Source organism: Yarrowia lipolytica, chromosome 1D, assembly GCF_001761485.1.
Source record: "Yarrowia lipolytica chromosome 1D, complete sequence".
Taxonomy (NCBI): domain Eukaryota; kingdom Fungi; phylum Ascomycota; class Dipodascomycetes; order Dipodascales; genus Yarrowia; species Yarrowia lipolytica.
The window spans coordinates 807,923-824,423 of record NC_090773.1 but is presented as its reverse complement, the minus strand read 5'-3'; the positions used below and the strand labels follow the sequence as shown (position 1 = coordinate 824,423).

General features: G+C 49.8%; 8 protein-coding genes and 1 non-coding gene across 9 annotated transcripts; 3 read left to right on the top strand and 6 right to left on the bottom strand.

Moving 5' to 3' along the window:
* Positions 1-130: 130 nt before the first annotated feature.
* Positions 131-472, bottom strand: YALI1_D08239g (uncharacterized protein; the record flags this gene model as incomplete). Its single annotated transcript, XM_068282633.1, has 2 exons — positions 131-271; positions 320-472. The coding sequence occupies 2 exons, from the start codon at positions 470-472 to the stop codon at positions 131-133; spliced, it is 294 nt and encodes a 97-aa protein (XP_068138734.1).
* A 166-nt stretch (positions 473-638) lies between these two features.
* YALI1_D08205g (uncharacterized protein) lies at positions 639-3,917 on the bottom strand (the record flags this gene model as incomplete). Its single annotated transcript, XM_502484.2, has 1 exon — positions 639-3,917. The coding sequence occupies one exon, from the start codon at positions 3,915-3,917 to the stop codon at positions 639-641; it is 3,279 nt and encodes a 1,092-aa protein (XP_502484.2).
* Positions 3,918-4,798: 881 nt separating this feature from the next.
* YALI1_D08195r lies at positions 4,799-4,842 on the bottom strand. The gene has a single exon (XR_011031478.1).
* Positions 4,843-5,724: 882 nt separating this feature from the next.
* Positions 5,725-6,276, top strand: YALI1_D08186g (uncharacterized protein; the record flags this gene model as incomplete). Its single annotated transcript, XM_502483.1, has 1 exon — positions 5,725-6,276. One exon carries the CDS (start codon positions 5,725-5,727, stop codon positions 6,274-6,276), a length of 552 nt encoding a protein of 183 aa, XP_502483.1.
* A 715-nt stretch (positions 6,277-6,991) lies between these two features.
* YALI1_D08174g (uncharacterized protein) lies at positions 6,992-7,936 on the top strand (the record flags this gene model as incomplete). Its single annotated transcript, XM_502482.3, has 1 exon — positions 6,992-7,936. One exon carries the CDS (start codon positions 6,992-6,994, stop codon positions 7,934-7,936), a length of 945 nt encoding a protein of 314 aa, XP_502482.3.
* Positions 7,937-9,312: 1,376 nt separating this feature from the next.
* Positions 9,313-10,059, top strand: YALI1_D08151g (uncharacterized protein; the record flags this gene model as incomplete). The annotated part of the gene is made up of 1 exon (XM_502481.3): positions 9,313-10,059. One exon carries the CDS (start codon positions 9,313-9,315, stop codon positions 10,057-10,059), a length of 747 nt encoding a protein of 248 aa, XP_502481.1.
* A 335-nt stretch (positions 10,060-10,394) lies between these two features.
* Positions 10,395-11,885, bottom strand: YALI1_D08125g (uncharacterized protein; the record flags this gene model as incomplete). The annotated part of the gene is made up of 1 exon (XM_502480.1): positions 10,395-11,885. The coding sequence occupies one exon, from the start codon at positions 11,883-11,885 to the stop codon at positions 10,395-10,397; it is 1,491 nt and encodes a 496-aa protein (XP_502480.1).
* Positions 11,886-12,458: 573 nt separating this feature from the next.
* Positions 12,459-13,097, bottom strand: YALI1_D08113g (uncharacterized protein; the record flags this gene model as incomplete). Its single annotated transcript, XM_068282632.1, has 1 exon — positions 12,459-13,097. The coding sequence occupies one exon, from the start codon at positions 13,095-13,097 to the stop codon at positions 12,459-12,461; it is 639 nt and encodes a 212-aa protein (XP_068138733.1).
* A 1,368-nt stretch (positions 13,098-14,465) lies between these two features.
* On the bottom strand, positions 14,466-16,207 carry YALI1_D08082g (uncharacterized protein; the record flags this gene model as incomplete). Its single annotated transcript, XM_502479.3, has 2 exons — positions 14,466-15,527; positions 16,160-16,207. 2 exons carry the CDS (start codon positions 16,205-16,207, stop codon positions 14,466-14,468), a joined length of 1,110 nt encoding a protein of 369 aa, XP_502479.1.
* Positions 16,208-16,501: the final 294 nt, after the last annotated feature.

Sequence of the window (16,501 nt, the reverse complement as noted above, 5' to 3'; positions counted from 1 at the left end):
AACTCGTCATGACACGCTAATGGACAGTATCTGGCGAACAGCAGACTGCGAATACAACTAGAACGACGAGGGGAATCGATTGGTTCTTTCGAACCCCTTTAGCATTCCTACAATGTGAGCAAGGAACTTTTCATAACCTCGCCATCACCAGAACCATGGGGGGACGAATAACTTCAGTCAGCACGACAACGACTACAAGTAGTCTCCCCAATTCCCTTCTCAAGGAACAAAAGCCAACACACGTCTCTACAAGCACGGCAACTAGCGGTAGCTAGCTTCAGTACAGTAGTGCATCTTTCCTCCGAGACAGGGCTAAAACACGCCATATCCACTTTCTGGAGGACTTACTTATACTGCTGTAATCGCCCGGCCAAAGGGATGCAATGGTATCATCAGATTTTTTGTACCTTCCCCACAGCGTGAAAAACTCAGCAGTGTCTTCCACGCCGAATTCACAGCTTCCATATAGCATAGTTAACCTCAATGGTCACACTACCCCTTCTCACTAGCGGCAACCTCGCTTACCCTTATTTGCTTTACGAGGGCCAATATGCCCCGTCCGGGTCCGGCTCATCAATCATTATTTGTAACGTCTATAGTGAGAATACTTGGGAGTGCTCTAGGCACTCGTAGTCCATCTAGTCAAGCAAACTCTTCTCGGTGCTGCTGCTCTGTCCTGCGCTGCTCTGGCTCTCAATGGGGCCAATGGGCATGTCTAGCAGAGAGGTTTGCGACAGCTCCGGAATGGGGAGCTGGGGAGCAGTGGCGCTGACAGCAGAGGCCGAGCGAAGAGACGAAGGCTTGGGTTTGGGCATCGGTTTCACGGGCGGACTTCCAATGGGTTTTCGTCGCGGGGGAAGAGCAGGCTTGTCGACGAAGTCGGGCAGATCGCCCTCGAACGGGTTGATTTTCTTGGGGTTGAGAATCATGCCCTTGGCGGGGGGAACAATGGGAACCTTGGCAGTCTGGCCTCCACTGATCCACCACTTTCGCGCGTCAGTAGAGGGAGGAGGCAGACCGTGGGTGAGGGTAACCTCGTTGAGATCAGACAGCGAAATGAGATCGTTGGAGCCGCCCATTTCGCTTCGACGCTTGTCGTACAGCTCCTTTCCAAGTGCGGCTTTTCGTTTCTGGTCAACAATGAGAATCTGGGCGTTGAACTCGGCGTAGACGGGTCTATGGTCCGAGAACAGCAGGTCTGAAACACAACCGTAGTTGATGCCCCGCAGACCAGTGCCCTTGTACAGCACTCGGTCAGTCCACGAAGGAGTTCTGAACTTCTCAGAGGTGTCGTAGGTGGCTGTTCCGTTGTCAAACTTGTACGTAGGGGGGAAGTTGATCTCCATCTCGTTGTAGTAAGGGAACGTTTCTCCAAGCACCATCTGTCTGTTGAGCTGATCGTGTTCAAACAGCAGACCATATTCCTTTTTGGCCACAATCTGACGCACCACATCTCCATCCATATCAATTCGGTAGTTGAAGTCTCCCAACCAAATAACACAGTCGTGGTCCTTGATTGTGAGACCTCTCGAGAACCGCAGACCGGTATTGAGCGTCTTGAAATCGTGATGACGCTCTTCAATGTTGGAAGTACCGGCTGCAAGATGCGCGGTAATAAAGCAGAACCGGGTGTTGGCGTATGAAAACGACACAGCCACTCCTCCCTTGTTTCCGGCCATACCTCCAAGACCAGTCTTCTTGATAGCTCCCTCAATGTTCTTGACAAAGCCAACTTCGGCCTTTCTTACAAACAGCAACAGAGCAGTTCCCACCAGCTGGTGAGACCGCAGAAGCACGTACTCGTCGCGCGTGTTGAGAACAGCCTCCACACGCTTCTCCCAGAACTCCTTTTTGCCCGGATCCGCATTCAGAATCTGTCCGGGCGTCAGCTGGACGATTTCTTGAAAGCCCACGAGCACAATGGAGGGCAAGTCGTCATGCACATCAAAACCTGCGCCCCCAGAAAGCTCCTTCGCAGACTTGGGAGGGAAGAACCAGCCCGCGAGATCGGCATCAGACAGCTCGCCGTTGAGATTGAAGGTGCCAGCAAATACCTTGATGTTGGTGGTGGACGAGAACTCGAGTTTTCGGCGCTCCAGCTCCTTGACCACAAAATCGTTGATTGGGTCGTACAAGAGAATTCCCTCCTGGTCCGAGAGTCGGCCGAGAAGAACGTCCGTGGTGTTCTGTTTCGTCTTGTCGGTGAAGTTGTTGATGTACAGACGTCCCACGGATTTTGTCACATCGGCCAGAGCTCCAGCCAGGTTCATCTTTCCGGACCGAGTGTAACTGGTTTTGAGAGCGTTGGTTCCAGCGTAAATCTGGGACAGCTGATCGCCGTTATCGGCCCACAAGATGTTATGTTTGCTCCAAAAATCGGGGTTGCAGCCGAGATGGTTTCGATCCAGGAAGATCTGAAGGGCCTGACGAGAAATAACCTGCTGGATCATGTTGGTTCGATCCAGACAGTCCAGACAGTTTGTTCGGAAAACACCGTTCTGGAGAGTCACATTGGGACTGGAAGAGTCGGCAGAGTAAAAGCCGTACTCCTCCATGGCGTCAATGACCCGGTTGAGAACACGAGTAGCAGCAGAGTAGCCCTGCTTAGAGACTTCGTGGTGAAAATCAAAGTCGGTCACGGCCACAAGACCTCCTCGAGACGATCCAGAAGCAGGGTCGGTGGAATGCGAGCCTCCTGCCTCGTTGAGCTTCTTGATATGGCCATGGTATCGCTGGGTGAGTTCGTTTTCGTGCGACTTTTCACGAGAGAGCAGGTTGACCACGTGGATGGAGCCATACTTGTTACACAGGTAGTCCATATGTCGCTCGAATGCCGGCTGTGCCGCGTCAATGGACCGGGTGATCTGCACCTTGTTGCTGAGCAGCTGGGAGTCCTGTTCCCAGAAGAAAGGCACCGAGCCTCGCACCTGCAGAAATGCGCACACAATCTGCGCCTGGCCTCGTTCTGTGTACAGGATCGTTTCTGTCTCGACAAAGTTGGCGACAAAGCCGTCATCATCGATACCTCTGGCCAGAAACCGGGTACCGGCCATTCGACATGATTGTTTGGACACAATGGTGAGTCGGCACGAGATGGGGTTCTCGTCGTAGTTACCGATCCGCGTGTTGACCGTTTCGGCAAAGCCCCGGATCAGTGTGGTCAAAAAGCCGCACTTGTCCAACTCGCTGCGTTCAAAGTCGGGCAAGTTGTCTCTGAACTTGACGAGCTCCGTCATCATGTACGAGTTCCACAGGAAGGAGGCGTCGGACGACTCGAGGGTTGAAATGACCTGACCGGCGGGATTGCGCATGCTGGCGGGCTGGGCAGTGCCTCGGGTCTGCATGGACGACGTGAGATCAAAGTCCGTCGAGTAGTAGAAGGATGAGTTGGTGAGCATCTTTCGAAGCTGTGTGCAGGGGTGCTCGGTGATGCCAGAACTGCTGGCCTGGTCGTGCAAATCAATAGGATAACCGTTGAGGTCCAGCGTCACAAAGTCCCAAGTGTTTCTGTTGAGACAATGGAACTCCACACCCACCACCCGGTTGATGGTTTCTCCAGGCCGAGGAGAAGCCACCAGCGACTTGGCGGTGATCACACACAAAAAGACGTCGCTTGAAATGTTGATGAGACCCAAAAATCCGTGGCAATCGAGCGGCGACAGCGCCCGGTGCTTGCGGAAATCAATCTTCTCAATCGGCGCAAACTCCACAATGCACCGGGGCCGGTTCTTGTCGTCGGTCGGCGTCGCATACCGGAACACCAGCGCATACTTCTCCGACACCAGCGCCAGCGAACGAGGGTTTTCGTACACGTAGACTTTCATCGGGTCGTGAGATGGTGACAAGTGCTCGTGGCGATGATGGAGATAGTTGGAGATGTGTGCTTGTTGGCAACTTACTGTGGTGCATAAACGCATGGGCTGTGCATGAGTACAACGTGGGATAACAGTGATGGGAGGGGCCGGATTGGACCGTTTGTGTCACGTGACCAAAATTACCAAAAAAAAGTATATATATATGTGTGTGAAGCTGTGCAGCTCTATGCCGTTTGGAGAGACCTGTTGCCCACTTGCAATCAGCTCCGTCAATGTTCAGTGCGTCGCCAGACCAAAAAGTTTATTTGCAGCGTAAGCAAACGACCGTTTCGAAATTGAGTTTAAATGAGATGTGGTAGTTGTCTGGTTGTGGGGTGAGATTTTGTATCGGAACAAGATGAGATCATGTCATTAATTTTATTGCTGGGTTTTAGGGAGCTTTTTCAGTTTTTTCAGAATTCATCTGTGACTAGTATTGGCACTTTTGGATCGTTCAAATATACACCTTAAAGAAGCTTAAAAAGTGAAGTAAAAAGTGAAGTGAAAAGTGAAGTAAAAAGTGAAGTAAAAAGTGAAGTAAAAAGTGAAGTAAAAAGTGAAGTAAAAAGTGAAGTAAAAAGTGGAATTAAAAATTGAAAATTGAAGCTTGAAAATTAAATATATTAAGAAAGAAATTGAAATAAATGAAAAATGAACATAAATGAAAAGGACATGACTGCATTGACTCATTTCGAAGGAAAGTGGGTATCACCAGTTGAGAAATGATATCAGCTATCGAGTGAAAAGTGAATACCATCATGGGACGACTAAAAGTAGCGCTAGAAGTATCCACTTCGACACGAGGTCCAATTGAAATGAGAAATTACATTATCCTGGCGTATGAAGCAAAAGATAGAACATCACCTAGCAAAAAGAGAGTCGTGATTGCAAATACCTTCCATAACATATACCACTTTGTTGCTATCCCACCGCCATACCCACGGCAACTGGATCTCTGCTGGATTGCTCCACTGAAGTATCCCAGTTAATCTTAGAACGGAAATCTCAAAGCCGATTACTCAGACCGAGACGCCCATCAACCGCAGAATTCGGAAAGGACAACAAAGTAGCCCAGTGCAGAGTCCAGAACTCGAACGCACAACAAGAAGGCGATTTACCACTCCGACAAAATGCCATTACAGCTAGTAAAAAACTTTGTTTACACCACTATAGCTGATAATACATATCACGTGACGGAGCCAAAAAATGGAGTCTCATACACGAAGAAGTGTCCGATTTGAGATTTTGAAAAAGACAATATATTAAAAAGGCATTAGAGCGTTATTTTAACCAACTTTTAAAGCCCTAGCACATCAATTAAGACCAATATTATATAATCACACCCTAACCCTTGTTATGATTCTATATTTGGAAGCAGATCTAGAGTTGTGTCAACTTTTGCAACTGGGGTTCAAATTGGATTCTGAAAACGAGAATATGTTCACTGGCGTCTCCCACACAATCCTGTACCACATTCGACCGTTTTTACTCGGGTTTACGTTCTCGAACAAAGTTATGACTGACGCAGTGTTAGCCGCATCCCAGTGGGTGGCGATTCTAGATGTCTGGAGATTAGGTAGGGGGAGGAGGGTTGATTTGGCGGTTTACTCTGGGCAGTTGGCGATTAAGGGGCTGTTTTTGCATGCCTGAAATACGGCGTTGTGATTGGTCTGACGAATGGGCAGCCAATCTACAATGACAGACTCATCGAGCCCAGTACTCGCTTATAATACCTTTTCATCACCTCGTTTGGTGCAACTCTAAGTGATGCAAACAAGGCTCGTGGGTGTGAAGTCAACACAAGAGTCATAGATACATATAGGGAGGGTATCGATTGATTTTGCGGTTGGAGGTTACACCACTTACACCCATGCGACTGAACGTACCCACCCGCAGCGATCTCTACATTTCGCCATTGACCCACAACGACTGGATGGCGGTCTATGAGGCCGTGTCCAACCCCAACGTTCTGTCTCGACTAGACATTCCTACCCCGTACGACGAGGGCAAGGCCAGAGATTTCTGCTCCAAGGCCGACTCGGCTCGCTATAGCTGGAATGGCGAGCAATTGCCGGTGGTTTTTGCCGTTCGCGACTCGCAAAAAGGCGATATGGCCATGGGATGCATTGATCTGAGACTGAGTGATTCCACCACCCCGTTTTACGCCATTGATCCGCACTTCAGAAGCGCAGACGGCCGGAGCGCCGAGGTGGGATACTGGCTGGCAGAAGGATACCAGGGACACGGTCTGATGAGCCTGGTGGTGCAGGCCGTATTCCAATATGCACGTGACGTCATGGCGGTCGACTTCTGCTGTGCTGCGTGCAGGTCCAACAACCCGGCAAGTGCTAAGACCATCTGTAACGCTGGTCTCACGCTAAGAGAAGAAGAGAACGGCGTCCAGTACTACTGGAGCGTATAGCGTATGTATATATAAGAGGTGGAATGAATTGACACACTAGAGAGATCGCTTACAATCAAGTTGCCTGTAGAAACACCGTCAGCAGGTTCGAACCACTGATACAGTTCGCAACACCTTCCGTTTGCATAAAGTAGGTTGCGGCGAAGCAGATCAAACGCAGCTTTGCGCAACCAACCAGAAATCGTGCGATATCATGCACTGACTGGGGCGAGATCTGTTAATACAAGACTAAACGGGGTTTTGGTGGGAACTTTGTTTGTCGTTTGGGAAACCTCATAATGCATGTACTAGAGGTCCCAGATTTTTGGAATCTCGATAGACCTGTGAATCACCCTCACATCCCCATCATGAGCACTTTATATTGCCCTTCTATCCCTTTGAGACCCCATAGATTATCTCTGGAGATCACATAAAGTATCATAATTTAGAGTTTCCAGCGAAATTGTTGCGTCGCATATTGTGGGTGATCCAACCGGGAAAGTTAGGGGTTTTTTCACATAAATCAACTTGTCTGACCTTGGATATTCGATTTAACTTGTTACAATATCTACCTATCCCCTCGTTAGCGAAATATATGCAACTCTGCCCCGCATCTCGGTTATCGTAAATTTATGCATCTTAAAGTTGTGACATATTTATGCCTATACCAATTATCTGATGGTCCAGTAGGTGGAGGTATATACAGTCAAATGGAGAAAATAGCCAGAGATAGACTATGTGGGATTATTCTCAATATCACATACTACTTATAAACATATCTACCCCGGAATATGGCTCTGGATTTCCGCAACATGACAGCATGAACGACTATCAGCTCGGCGACGCGATTACCATTGATCATATTCTTGGTCAGCACGACTTTGGGCCGATTCAAGGGCAGTCCGTTGCTCCTTATACTCAACAAAACCCACCATCGCAAAATATTGGCCACCAGAGCCTGGTAACGTCCAGTAATGGCACAAGTACTACTCAACCTCCAGCCCACCATATGATCGCGGCTACAACCTCCAGTACTAGCAGTAATGCCTCGTCTACCTCAAACTCACATCAGGAAGTCGTGTTTGATCAACAATTTCAAGCACCAGCAGCTGCCTCTCATCCTCTCAACTCGGTATATGCTGCAGCTTATCCAGCAACCTATGGCCAACAGCAGTACCATGTGTCAGTTCCTGCAGGTCGGGCAGTCGAGTCATACCCTCCTACTCCCTCTCCGGAGACTAATATCAACAACAACTTGACCTACCACTACTCGCGAAGCACTTCTTCAACAGGCAGATCCCCTACACCTTCAAGGAATACTCCTCTGCTTCAAGAGTTCATTCTACCGATCCAAGTCAAAGCCGCGCCGTTCTGCGACACCAACGACATTCTGGAAATGGACTACGAGGCATATGACCTCGAGACGTTTGAAGATTACAGCCCAGAGCCTGCAGCAAACTTCCACCCAGCGCCATATACAGGCAGTCCCAACAGCTTGATCAACTCGATATCACGAGACATAAAGAAGGCAGAGGAGATTGCAATCACGCGCATGAAGTACCACAGCTTTGGATACATTGATTTGAGAGAGGGAATGTTTGGAAAGTTGAATCTGCGCCGGCCTGGTGCCTGGTCCAGATGCCCCTCAGCCTCAGTCGCTAGAAAAATCAGACGAAGATGACTATTAGAAGGTAGATGAGATGGATGTACACTAGGGCCTTAGTGAATGTTAATTTAGAGCATTGAGTATCGTATGGCGAGGGTATGGATGAGAAGTAGTACCTTCAATTGTATGTAGCAGTAAACATAATAATTGTAGCAGTAAATCTCATGATACTGATAGGGAATCTTCCAATCAGTGACAATAATCATCTTCGATCAAACCTCTTGTCGCTGTCGAATGTATGTCATTTCTTGTATCGTACAACATGGATGTCACTCCGCCCCCAAACTCTCCAATGGTACAACCCTCTCACCCACTCACCCTCATGTCGTCAGTCGTTAGATCCCTCCAGCCGCACAGGGCGAGTCTCGATTCGGACTTTTGTGGCCTCAATCGGTACTAGTCCACCGTCTCAGATGGGAATCTCGACGCTTATTAGGACAAAGTACCCATATCCAAAGGAAAAAGTTTATGGGACTCCAGAAAGAAATGCGGAAGGAATTAGCGACCAGATCTATGGGATAGACCTGATAGTAAACAGTAGCCAACTTCCTATGACCGATTACTTAGGAAAGTACTGTATCTGGATGTACTGTACCAGTTGCGTAAACTCGGTATGCACCGAGGCTCCACATATGCCTCAATGCCGAGATAAGGTCAATCTATGTAGGCGAGAAAAGATCAGAAGCGACCGGTAATCGGATCATGTGACTAACAAGTTTGCCGAAACATCCTGGGTCAATTTCCATGTCCTCATCTCTTCTCAATCACGTGATAGCGTCTCCACTTTTTTTCCCCCTCTCCTTGAAAAAAATAAATAAAATAAATTAAAAAATATAAGCATGGTCAAACTGAGTTCCAACGATAAAGTAAAATCTCACAGATGTACTGCAGCTAGCAACCCAACACCATCCTTGCCACTGATCTGTAGAGTAAGATACAGACACCAACCCCCTTTTTGCACGACAGTTTTTCGGAATTGCCACGTCGCCAGCCCGCTCTCACGACACAGACACAGACTAGCGTCTTCCGGTACGCAGCCCAACGTCCTTCTGTTAGCATTCATATTTCATTTTTGTTGAATCTCGGCGAATACTGACGATACGACAAATCAGACACCACCACAGGAATCACAGGCGTCTCACGAGCATTGTGGTATTTTTATTTTCTGATTTTCTGAATTCCTTGCAATTACGCCACTCAACAATCCGGCTTAGGTAACCTACACAAGCGTAGGCAAGAGTCCAAGTCGCCTATTTTCGACTACACAAAAAATCCGAGTTCCCCACCAGATTCTACTCATCATCACCAACAAGTAGATACCGCTTTCTCCCGGAAATACCTCATTTCCACTTCTTAACTTGCATCCTCCCTCTTCCAATTTCTTCGACACAATGTTTGGAAAACACCCAAAGAACCCTCCCGGGTGCAAACTGCTCGGTCCGTTTGCCCTGATAGTTCAGGCATCGATGGGCGTGTTAGCGGTCCTAACCCTGGTTGTGAAACGTCAATATGAAGTCCCTCGCCGTCCCTGGTGGGTGTGGTTCTTTGACGTCTCGAAACAGCTCTGTGGAGCGGCCGGCTTGCATTTTCTGAATCTCTTCCTTTCGATTCTTACCTCTTCGCGCACAGACGTGCCCGACACGAGTGATAATCCGTGCGACTACTACTTTCTCAACGTGCTAATGGACACTACGGTCGGAGTGCCTGTTCTATGGGGCTTCCTGGTGCTGGTGACCAACATTGCTGAGAGACAGTTCAAGGTGACGGAGATTGAATCCGGAGTCTACGGCCACCCTCCCCAATGGCGGGCATTCTGGAAACAGGCTGGGATTTATCTTTTGGCCATGGTTTTAATGAAAATTGTGCTTGCCACGTCGTTCATCATCTTCCCCTGGCTGGATTACATCGGCGCCTTCCTACTAAAGTGGACTGATAACAATCCCGATCTCCAGGTGGCGTTTGTCATGCTCATCTTTCCTCTCTTCATGAATGCTCTGCAATATTATCTGATCGACAACATTATAGAGAGCAACTCGTTCCGACAGGACTACCACAGTGTTCCCAACATTGGCGAGGTGGATGCCCCCGAGCGAATTCCCCAACAGCTGGCCCAGAGTAGTTATCATACCTTCAAGTAAAGTGATTCTGCTCATCTAGAAACTAATGTATTTATCCCATCTATGAACCGTGACGAGTTCTCCTATCATATATGTATACCGCAGTATCGAGTCTCCCTCACCACACGATGCCAACTACTATAACTTCTGCTTGTCAATATGTATACATTTTATTCTGTCTTCGTACAAGTACAATTGCGGCTCCTTCTAAAAGATGAGTTTCATCTTCTCGTTAGTGCAATGAGCCTTGTCCATGGTCGTACTGTTACCTACCATTCAGGCCCCCGCACACAATCTACGTTACATTAACAGCTTGATCTGCAAGTCTTGTTGGTCTTGCTTGGTTCGGAAAAGACTTACTCGTACTGAGCCAAAAACTTCTTGTGGAAGTTGACAATCTTCTCTCCGTAGTCATCACCAGGTGCGAGGAAGGTTGTTCGGAAATGGTAAGTGCCATCCTTCTGGCCAAATCCAGAGCCAGGAATAACACAGATACCAGTCTGCTCCAGCAGCTTCATGCAGTAAAACTCGTCGGGCTGCTCGTTGTGTCGCTCGGCCTCGGCAATGGCGCCAGCAGGCAGCTCGATGGAGGGGAACAGGTACATGGCGCCCTGGGGAGGCTCGCAGGAGACCTTGGGCATCTCCTTGAAGGCCTCGTACAGCCGGTTGGCTCGCTGGGTGAGAGTATCCATAATGTGGTTGGTTTCCTTGTTGAACAGAGGGTACGATTCGTCTCCCTCAACGGGGGGGTTGACCATACACTCAATAAGAGCCTGTCCGGTGACAACGGGACACAGAGAGATGGAACAGAGCTTGTAGATCTGCTCAATCACGTCCTCATGGAAACCAACGAGCTCCATGTAGCCTCCTCGCTGGCCACACTCTCCGATCTTGCCCTTGGAGGTGGAATGCAGAGATGCCAGGGGCACGTTGAAGTCGGGGTTCTCCTCCTTGAGAATGGACCAGACCTTTTTGAAGGAGTGGAACTGGCCAGAGGCAAAAATGTTGGCCTGGTAGACCTCGTCGGCGATCACGGCAATGCCCTCCTTCTGTGCCAGCAGCAGAATGTCCTTGATTTCCTTGACGCCGAGACAAGCTCCGGTGGGGTTTCCGGGGTTGATGACCACGACGGCCTTGAGCTTGTGCTTGGAGGACTCGACGGCGTCGTTGAGAGCAGCCATGTTGGTGCCCCACTCCTTGGCTTCGTCCAGGTAGTAGGGGACGGGGTTGGAGTTCTGCAGGGTCAGGGTGGCGGTGTAAAGGGGATACTGGGGAATGGGGATCATGAATCCGTCCGATCCGTCGCCTCGAGCCAAAGTTGTGAGCAGAAAAGTGACGGCGTTGGAGGCTCCTGTGGTGAGGTAGATGTCGGAGGCCGAGGCTGCGTAGCCGTCTCGCTTTTGGATGAAGTTAGCCACCGAATTTCGCACGGTGGTGACGCCCTGGGACGACGAGTAGGCGCCGACCGATCCAATGTCGTCCAGCAGCTTTCGAGCACGCTGCACTGCGTCGTTGGGGATGCCCACGTCGGCGGCCCGATCCATCAACTCGGGGTACTGCAGCATAGCCAGGACCTGGCGGTAGAAAGTGACGGGCTTCTGGTCGAGCTGCTGGGGGTTGCCAATGTTGGCGTTGATGACCTTGTCAAAGGGGAACAGCGACGGGTTGGTTCGCATCTGCTCCTTGATTTCGTCGGCCCGCACCGCCAACTTGCCTCGCACGGCATACTGGGCGTTGACCACCTGGGGGTTGAGATCTTTTTTGGTGATGGTCATGTTGGTTCGTTTGCACACGGCCTGTACGGCTCGGGCATGCACCACCGCACGCTTTATACCCTGTCTCAGCATGGTTGTTGGAGCAAGTAGGTTTCGGAGGAGGTTTGTGGGGAAGACAAGAGAGAGAGGAAGGGCCAAAGACTAGTTGGATGGTTGGCACCCTCCAGCTGCAAACGTGTCTGGGGAAAGTCTGCATTAGCTAAGTTTGTGGGGAGTTAGCGTGGGGGAGAGGTTTGGCGGCCTTTTTCGGGGCCTTTCGCCCTTTTTGGCGGTCTCCACGCCCTTTACTGATCCACCTTTCTCTCCGCCCGCACGCTTACTTCCTGATCAGCTTATCGGCTTAGCCACACTTGCTACAGACCCTGATCAAGACAATGGTACGACCGGCCAGTCTCGGAAGAAATAGACTTTGGCAATAAGCAAAAGAAGCCGAAACGTAATGTTGAGAGCATCTGCTTGGAGAGGGCTAGGGCGAGGGCTAGGGCGGTGATTTGAGGGCTGGGTAACTCCCACCGCTGGGCTTGGGCCGAGAAATACCCGTCAAACCAGCCTGAATCTCCTCCCGAATCTCCCTCCCCCACAAACGTTTGCTCCATACAGGACGCACCAAAAACCAAAAAGAAAAAACAGACTCTCCCAACCAACCTAAAAACGCGACCTCCGAAGATAAGATGACCATGCTAACGAAGGAGCTACAGAGGAAGATACCTGGACACCAGCAGACCTACTAACAGCTGGCGATAGCTCCCGAAAGGTTCCGAAAGACGCCGGCAAAATGGGACCATTTCCCCGACTAAATATTCTACCCCACTTGGTCACCTTCGGTCTATGCGCGCATGCACTATCCAGCATCCAATACAATATAATAGTACAAGTACAAGTAGTAGGCCGAATTATGATGCACCGGTTATTGAAGGCATACAGAACATCCTGTGTCATTGGACATGTTTCGACTATACTAAGAGAGGAAGTGTATGCTGGAGTATATGCTCCTAGAGGCAGGCAACTGCGCAACAAGGAAGGGGTTGGTGAGACAGATGAGACAGAAACGGTGCAAGGACTGTACCTACTTGGATCGTATCGGTACTGTACCAGAACTTGTAACGCACAGTCTCGAAACTCCAGTTTATGGCAGTAATATGCGCATTGAACAACACCAATTGCTCTCAATGACGAGAGAAATACCGCACGCGTAATATGATCGGTATCATCCTCCCCAACCACATCCGGATCGCCCCAAAATACCACCTGTTTGTTGTTCTTGCAAATACAATTTAATAACATCGTATGGGCCAAAGTTTCACTCTAAAGACAAGAGGTCAGGAGTTGAAATTAGTCCCGGGGAAACTCCGAAGTCATGGGAGACACTCATAGTTAGTCAGTTGGAATCAAGAGACATGACGTGCACATGACATCGGCGGTATAGTATCTCGCACGACTTCTCCGGCATTTCACGTGACCAACTTGTCATCCCACCCTCACCCCGCCATGTCTTGTCTAGGCCGCTCGTACCTTCTCGTCTCGTATAACCCTATCGCTGACAAGAAAGAGCTACTGCGACTAAAACTAGACCCTGTACTTTGACAGCTCGGCTCGCTCTTCCGGACGGTTAGCGTCAACTGGAAGGCGGTCGACTGGAACCGTGGCAATCGTTAGTGGAGTCGCATCTAGCTCCGTGTTATTCTACCTGTTGAGTGGTGGTGATGTACAGTTGAGGTTGACAACAGTGCAACTAATACTTCAACAAGTTAGTTGGGTGGGACAGAGTAACCCTCTGTGAAAGACAGGATTACTCTGGGTCAATTCTGTCGGTGAGAGTGGAGGAACAGTCTTGTAAAAAGCATTCATTTCTGAAATGGAAAGATCAGACACCTCCAACAGGTGCGGTGCCCTTGAATCTGGACATGGCACTGCTTAACAGCTATGATCTTCCCCCCTTCGAACCAGTACCGATACATGATCTTGCAACTAGCAACAGCCACAAGCCGAGACTCACAGTCTAACTTCAAGCCCACTCCTCACATATTTCTCGGACTCAACACTCCAACCACCTCTCAACATTTTCATCTCCGACTCGGTATAATGTGTAGTACGAGCATGTACTGTTTACGAGCCACCCTACAAGGACAGTACATACGTTCACAGCATTAAAACCACCATAACAAACACTTTTTGGTATATAAAACCTACAATTGTCTTCCGCACATCCTTTCCACCCATCCCCCGCCCTCCATCTTCCTCCTCCAGCCAACGTCACCAGTCGATGTACCACATCATCTCACCACTTGTAATCTCCGAAACATCACCGGACACCATGCTATGTACTACTACTCTTAGCACAAACTCTCGGTTATACAACGGTACAGTTCCGTATTTGAAACTTCTTATCGGGTCGAGACCCGTATTGAGACCCGTCTTCATCTGCAACTTCACCAGCCTCGCCATACACCAATGATTTTCTCCAACACACGCACACACACGCACGCACTGCAGTACGACTACGACTCCAAGTACTCGTTCCATTGTACTTGTAAATCCTTCTTCATCATCACTACTTGATTTCTCTCCACCACAAAACAACTCTCTCGCTCTGATGATCACACATATCGCTTCCAACATTACATCAAATCATTATCATTATCGTTATATCGTCTACTTGAGTCGCTTGATAATCTGCTCAGCAAAGTGAGAAGTGGTGGCGGTACCCTTAAGATCCTTGGTTCGGTTCTCGGGGCCGGAAGCAATGGTGCCAAAGACGGCCTGCTCGATGTTGGTGGCGTTGTCGTTGAGACCCATGTGTCGCAGCATCATCACGGAGGAGAGCAGCAGAGCAGTGGGGTTAGCAAGACCCTTGCCAGCAATGTCGGGAGCGGATCCGTGGACGGCCTCGAAGATGGAGACCTCGTCACCCATGTTACCGGAGGGGGTCAGACCAAGACCACCGATAAGACCGGAGGCAAGATCGGACAGAATGTCACCGTAAAGGTTGGGCATGACCATGACGACATCTCGGTAGAGAGCGGGGTCCTGGACCATTCGCAGACAGGTGTTGTCGATCAGCTCGACGGAAAGGTCAATGGAGGGGTACTCCTTGGCGAGCTCTCGAGCAACCTCAAGGAAAAGACCATCGGAGACCTTCATAATAGAGGCCTTGTGGACAACAAGGACCTTCTTCATGCCTCGGGACAGGGCGTACTCGTAAGCGTACCGGATGACTCGCTCGGAAGCCTCTCGGGTGATCAGCTTGATGGACTGAACGACACCGGGGACGACGGTGTGCTCGATACCGGAGTACTCACCCTCAGTGTTCTCTCGGATGAGCAGGGTGTCGACGTTCTCGTAAGGGGTCTTGTAGCCCACGACGGACTTGCAAGGTCGGACGTTGGCGAACAGGTTGAAGGTTCGTCGCAGAGTCAGGTTCATGGAAACGTGGCCCTTACCGATGGGGGTGGCGAGGGGACCCTTGAGGGCAACCTTGTTTCGGTTGATGGACTCAATGGCGCTGTCGGGGATGGTGGTCTTGCCGTTGACCAGAGTGGGGGTGACGTCGACAACCTCCCAGTCGATGGGGACCTTGGCGGCATGGTAGATGTCCTTGACAGCCTTGGAGATCTCGGTTCCGATACCGTCTCCCTCAATCAGAGACACAGTGTACTTGCCGTTGGAGTTCTTCTGGCCGGTGAAAGAGGCCACGGAAGTGGCGTAGGATCGGGTCTGCGTTAGTATGTATTGAAGAGGTGGGGGATTACAAGCTGGCTGTAACGAGTTGGTATGGTTTGTGACATTGGGAACCTTCTTCCAAACGACTTCACAAACAACTCACTCAAGAGAAACAACAAGACAAGCGAAATATTTCGGCATTCTCGCCAGAGTATCCCAAATCGTTCGTTGATGCCAATTATTCCGCTGCGTCTCTTTGGATTTGTTTGAGTCGGTTCCGTGGTATCTGTGTTTGCGCCGTGTTAATGTGAAAGAGGTCGGAGCCATTGACATTGACATTGACATTGGGGAAAAGAAGATAACAATGGGGATACCACTAAGACACCTTCTGAAGACAATGCCAATTGAGCTAGAGAAGGGGAGTCTGTTGAGACCGGAGATAGAGAAATTGCTTTTCAGAGACAGTCCCGGCAACACCAGCCGGGCTGTCGTCACCACCACGTCATCGGAGGCCCGGTCTCTCATCACCCTCAGTTCGTCAATGGCATCCTGCCATTGCAATTGTCCCGCTCCTTCTCCGAGTCGTTGCCGCCATGCAAATTTTCCGCAATCCGCATTTAAAAAGTCCGGTTTCTGTTGCATCTTGCTTGTGTGTTGGTAGCCGTCCCGGGCTCCGAGATACTCACCAGAGTGACGGGTCGCACAGCTCGAAGGGCGGTTCTAAGGTTGAGCATTGTGATTTCTTTGGGGGTTCCACGAAGTTGGCGACAAGAAAAAAAAGTGATGTCGACGAGTAAATCGCGCTAAGGTGTAGTGTGTGGAAGGAGGGAACGTGGGACCAAAGGGAAAAAAAATTAACATTACACAAGCACCAAAAACACAAAGACACACGGGTTGGGAGCGTAGTGATGGACCAACACTTTGCTGCGTAAGAACCAATAGGGTTTGAGGGACTGCTGGTGTCTGGAGCTCCTGGAGGGCTCATTATTGGGGCTAGGGTGTCCGGATTGACCGGGAATTGCTATGCT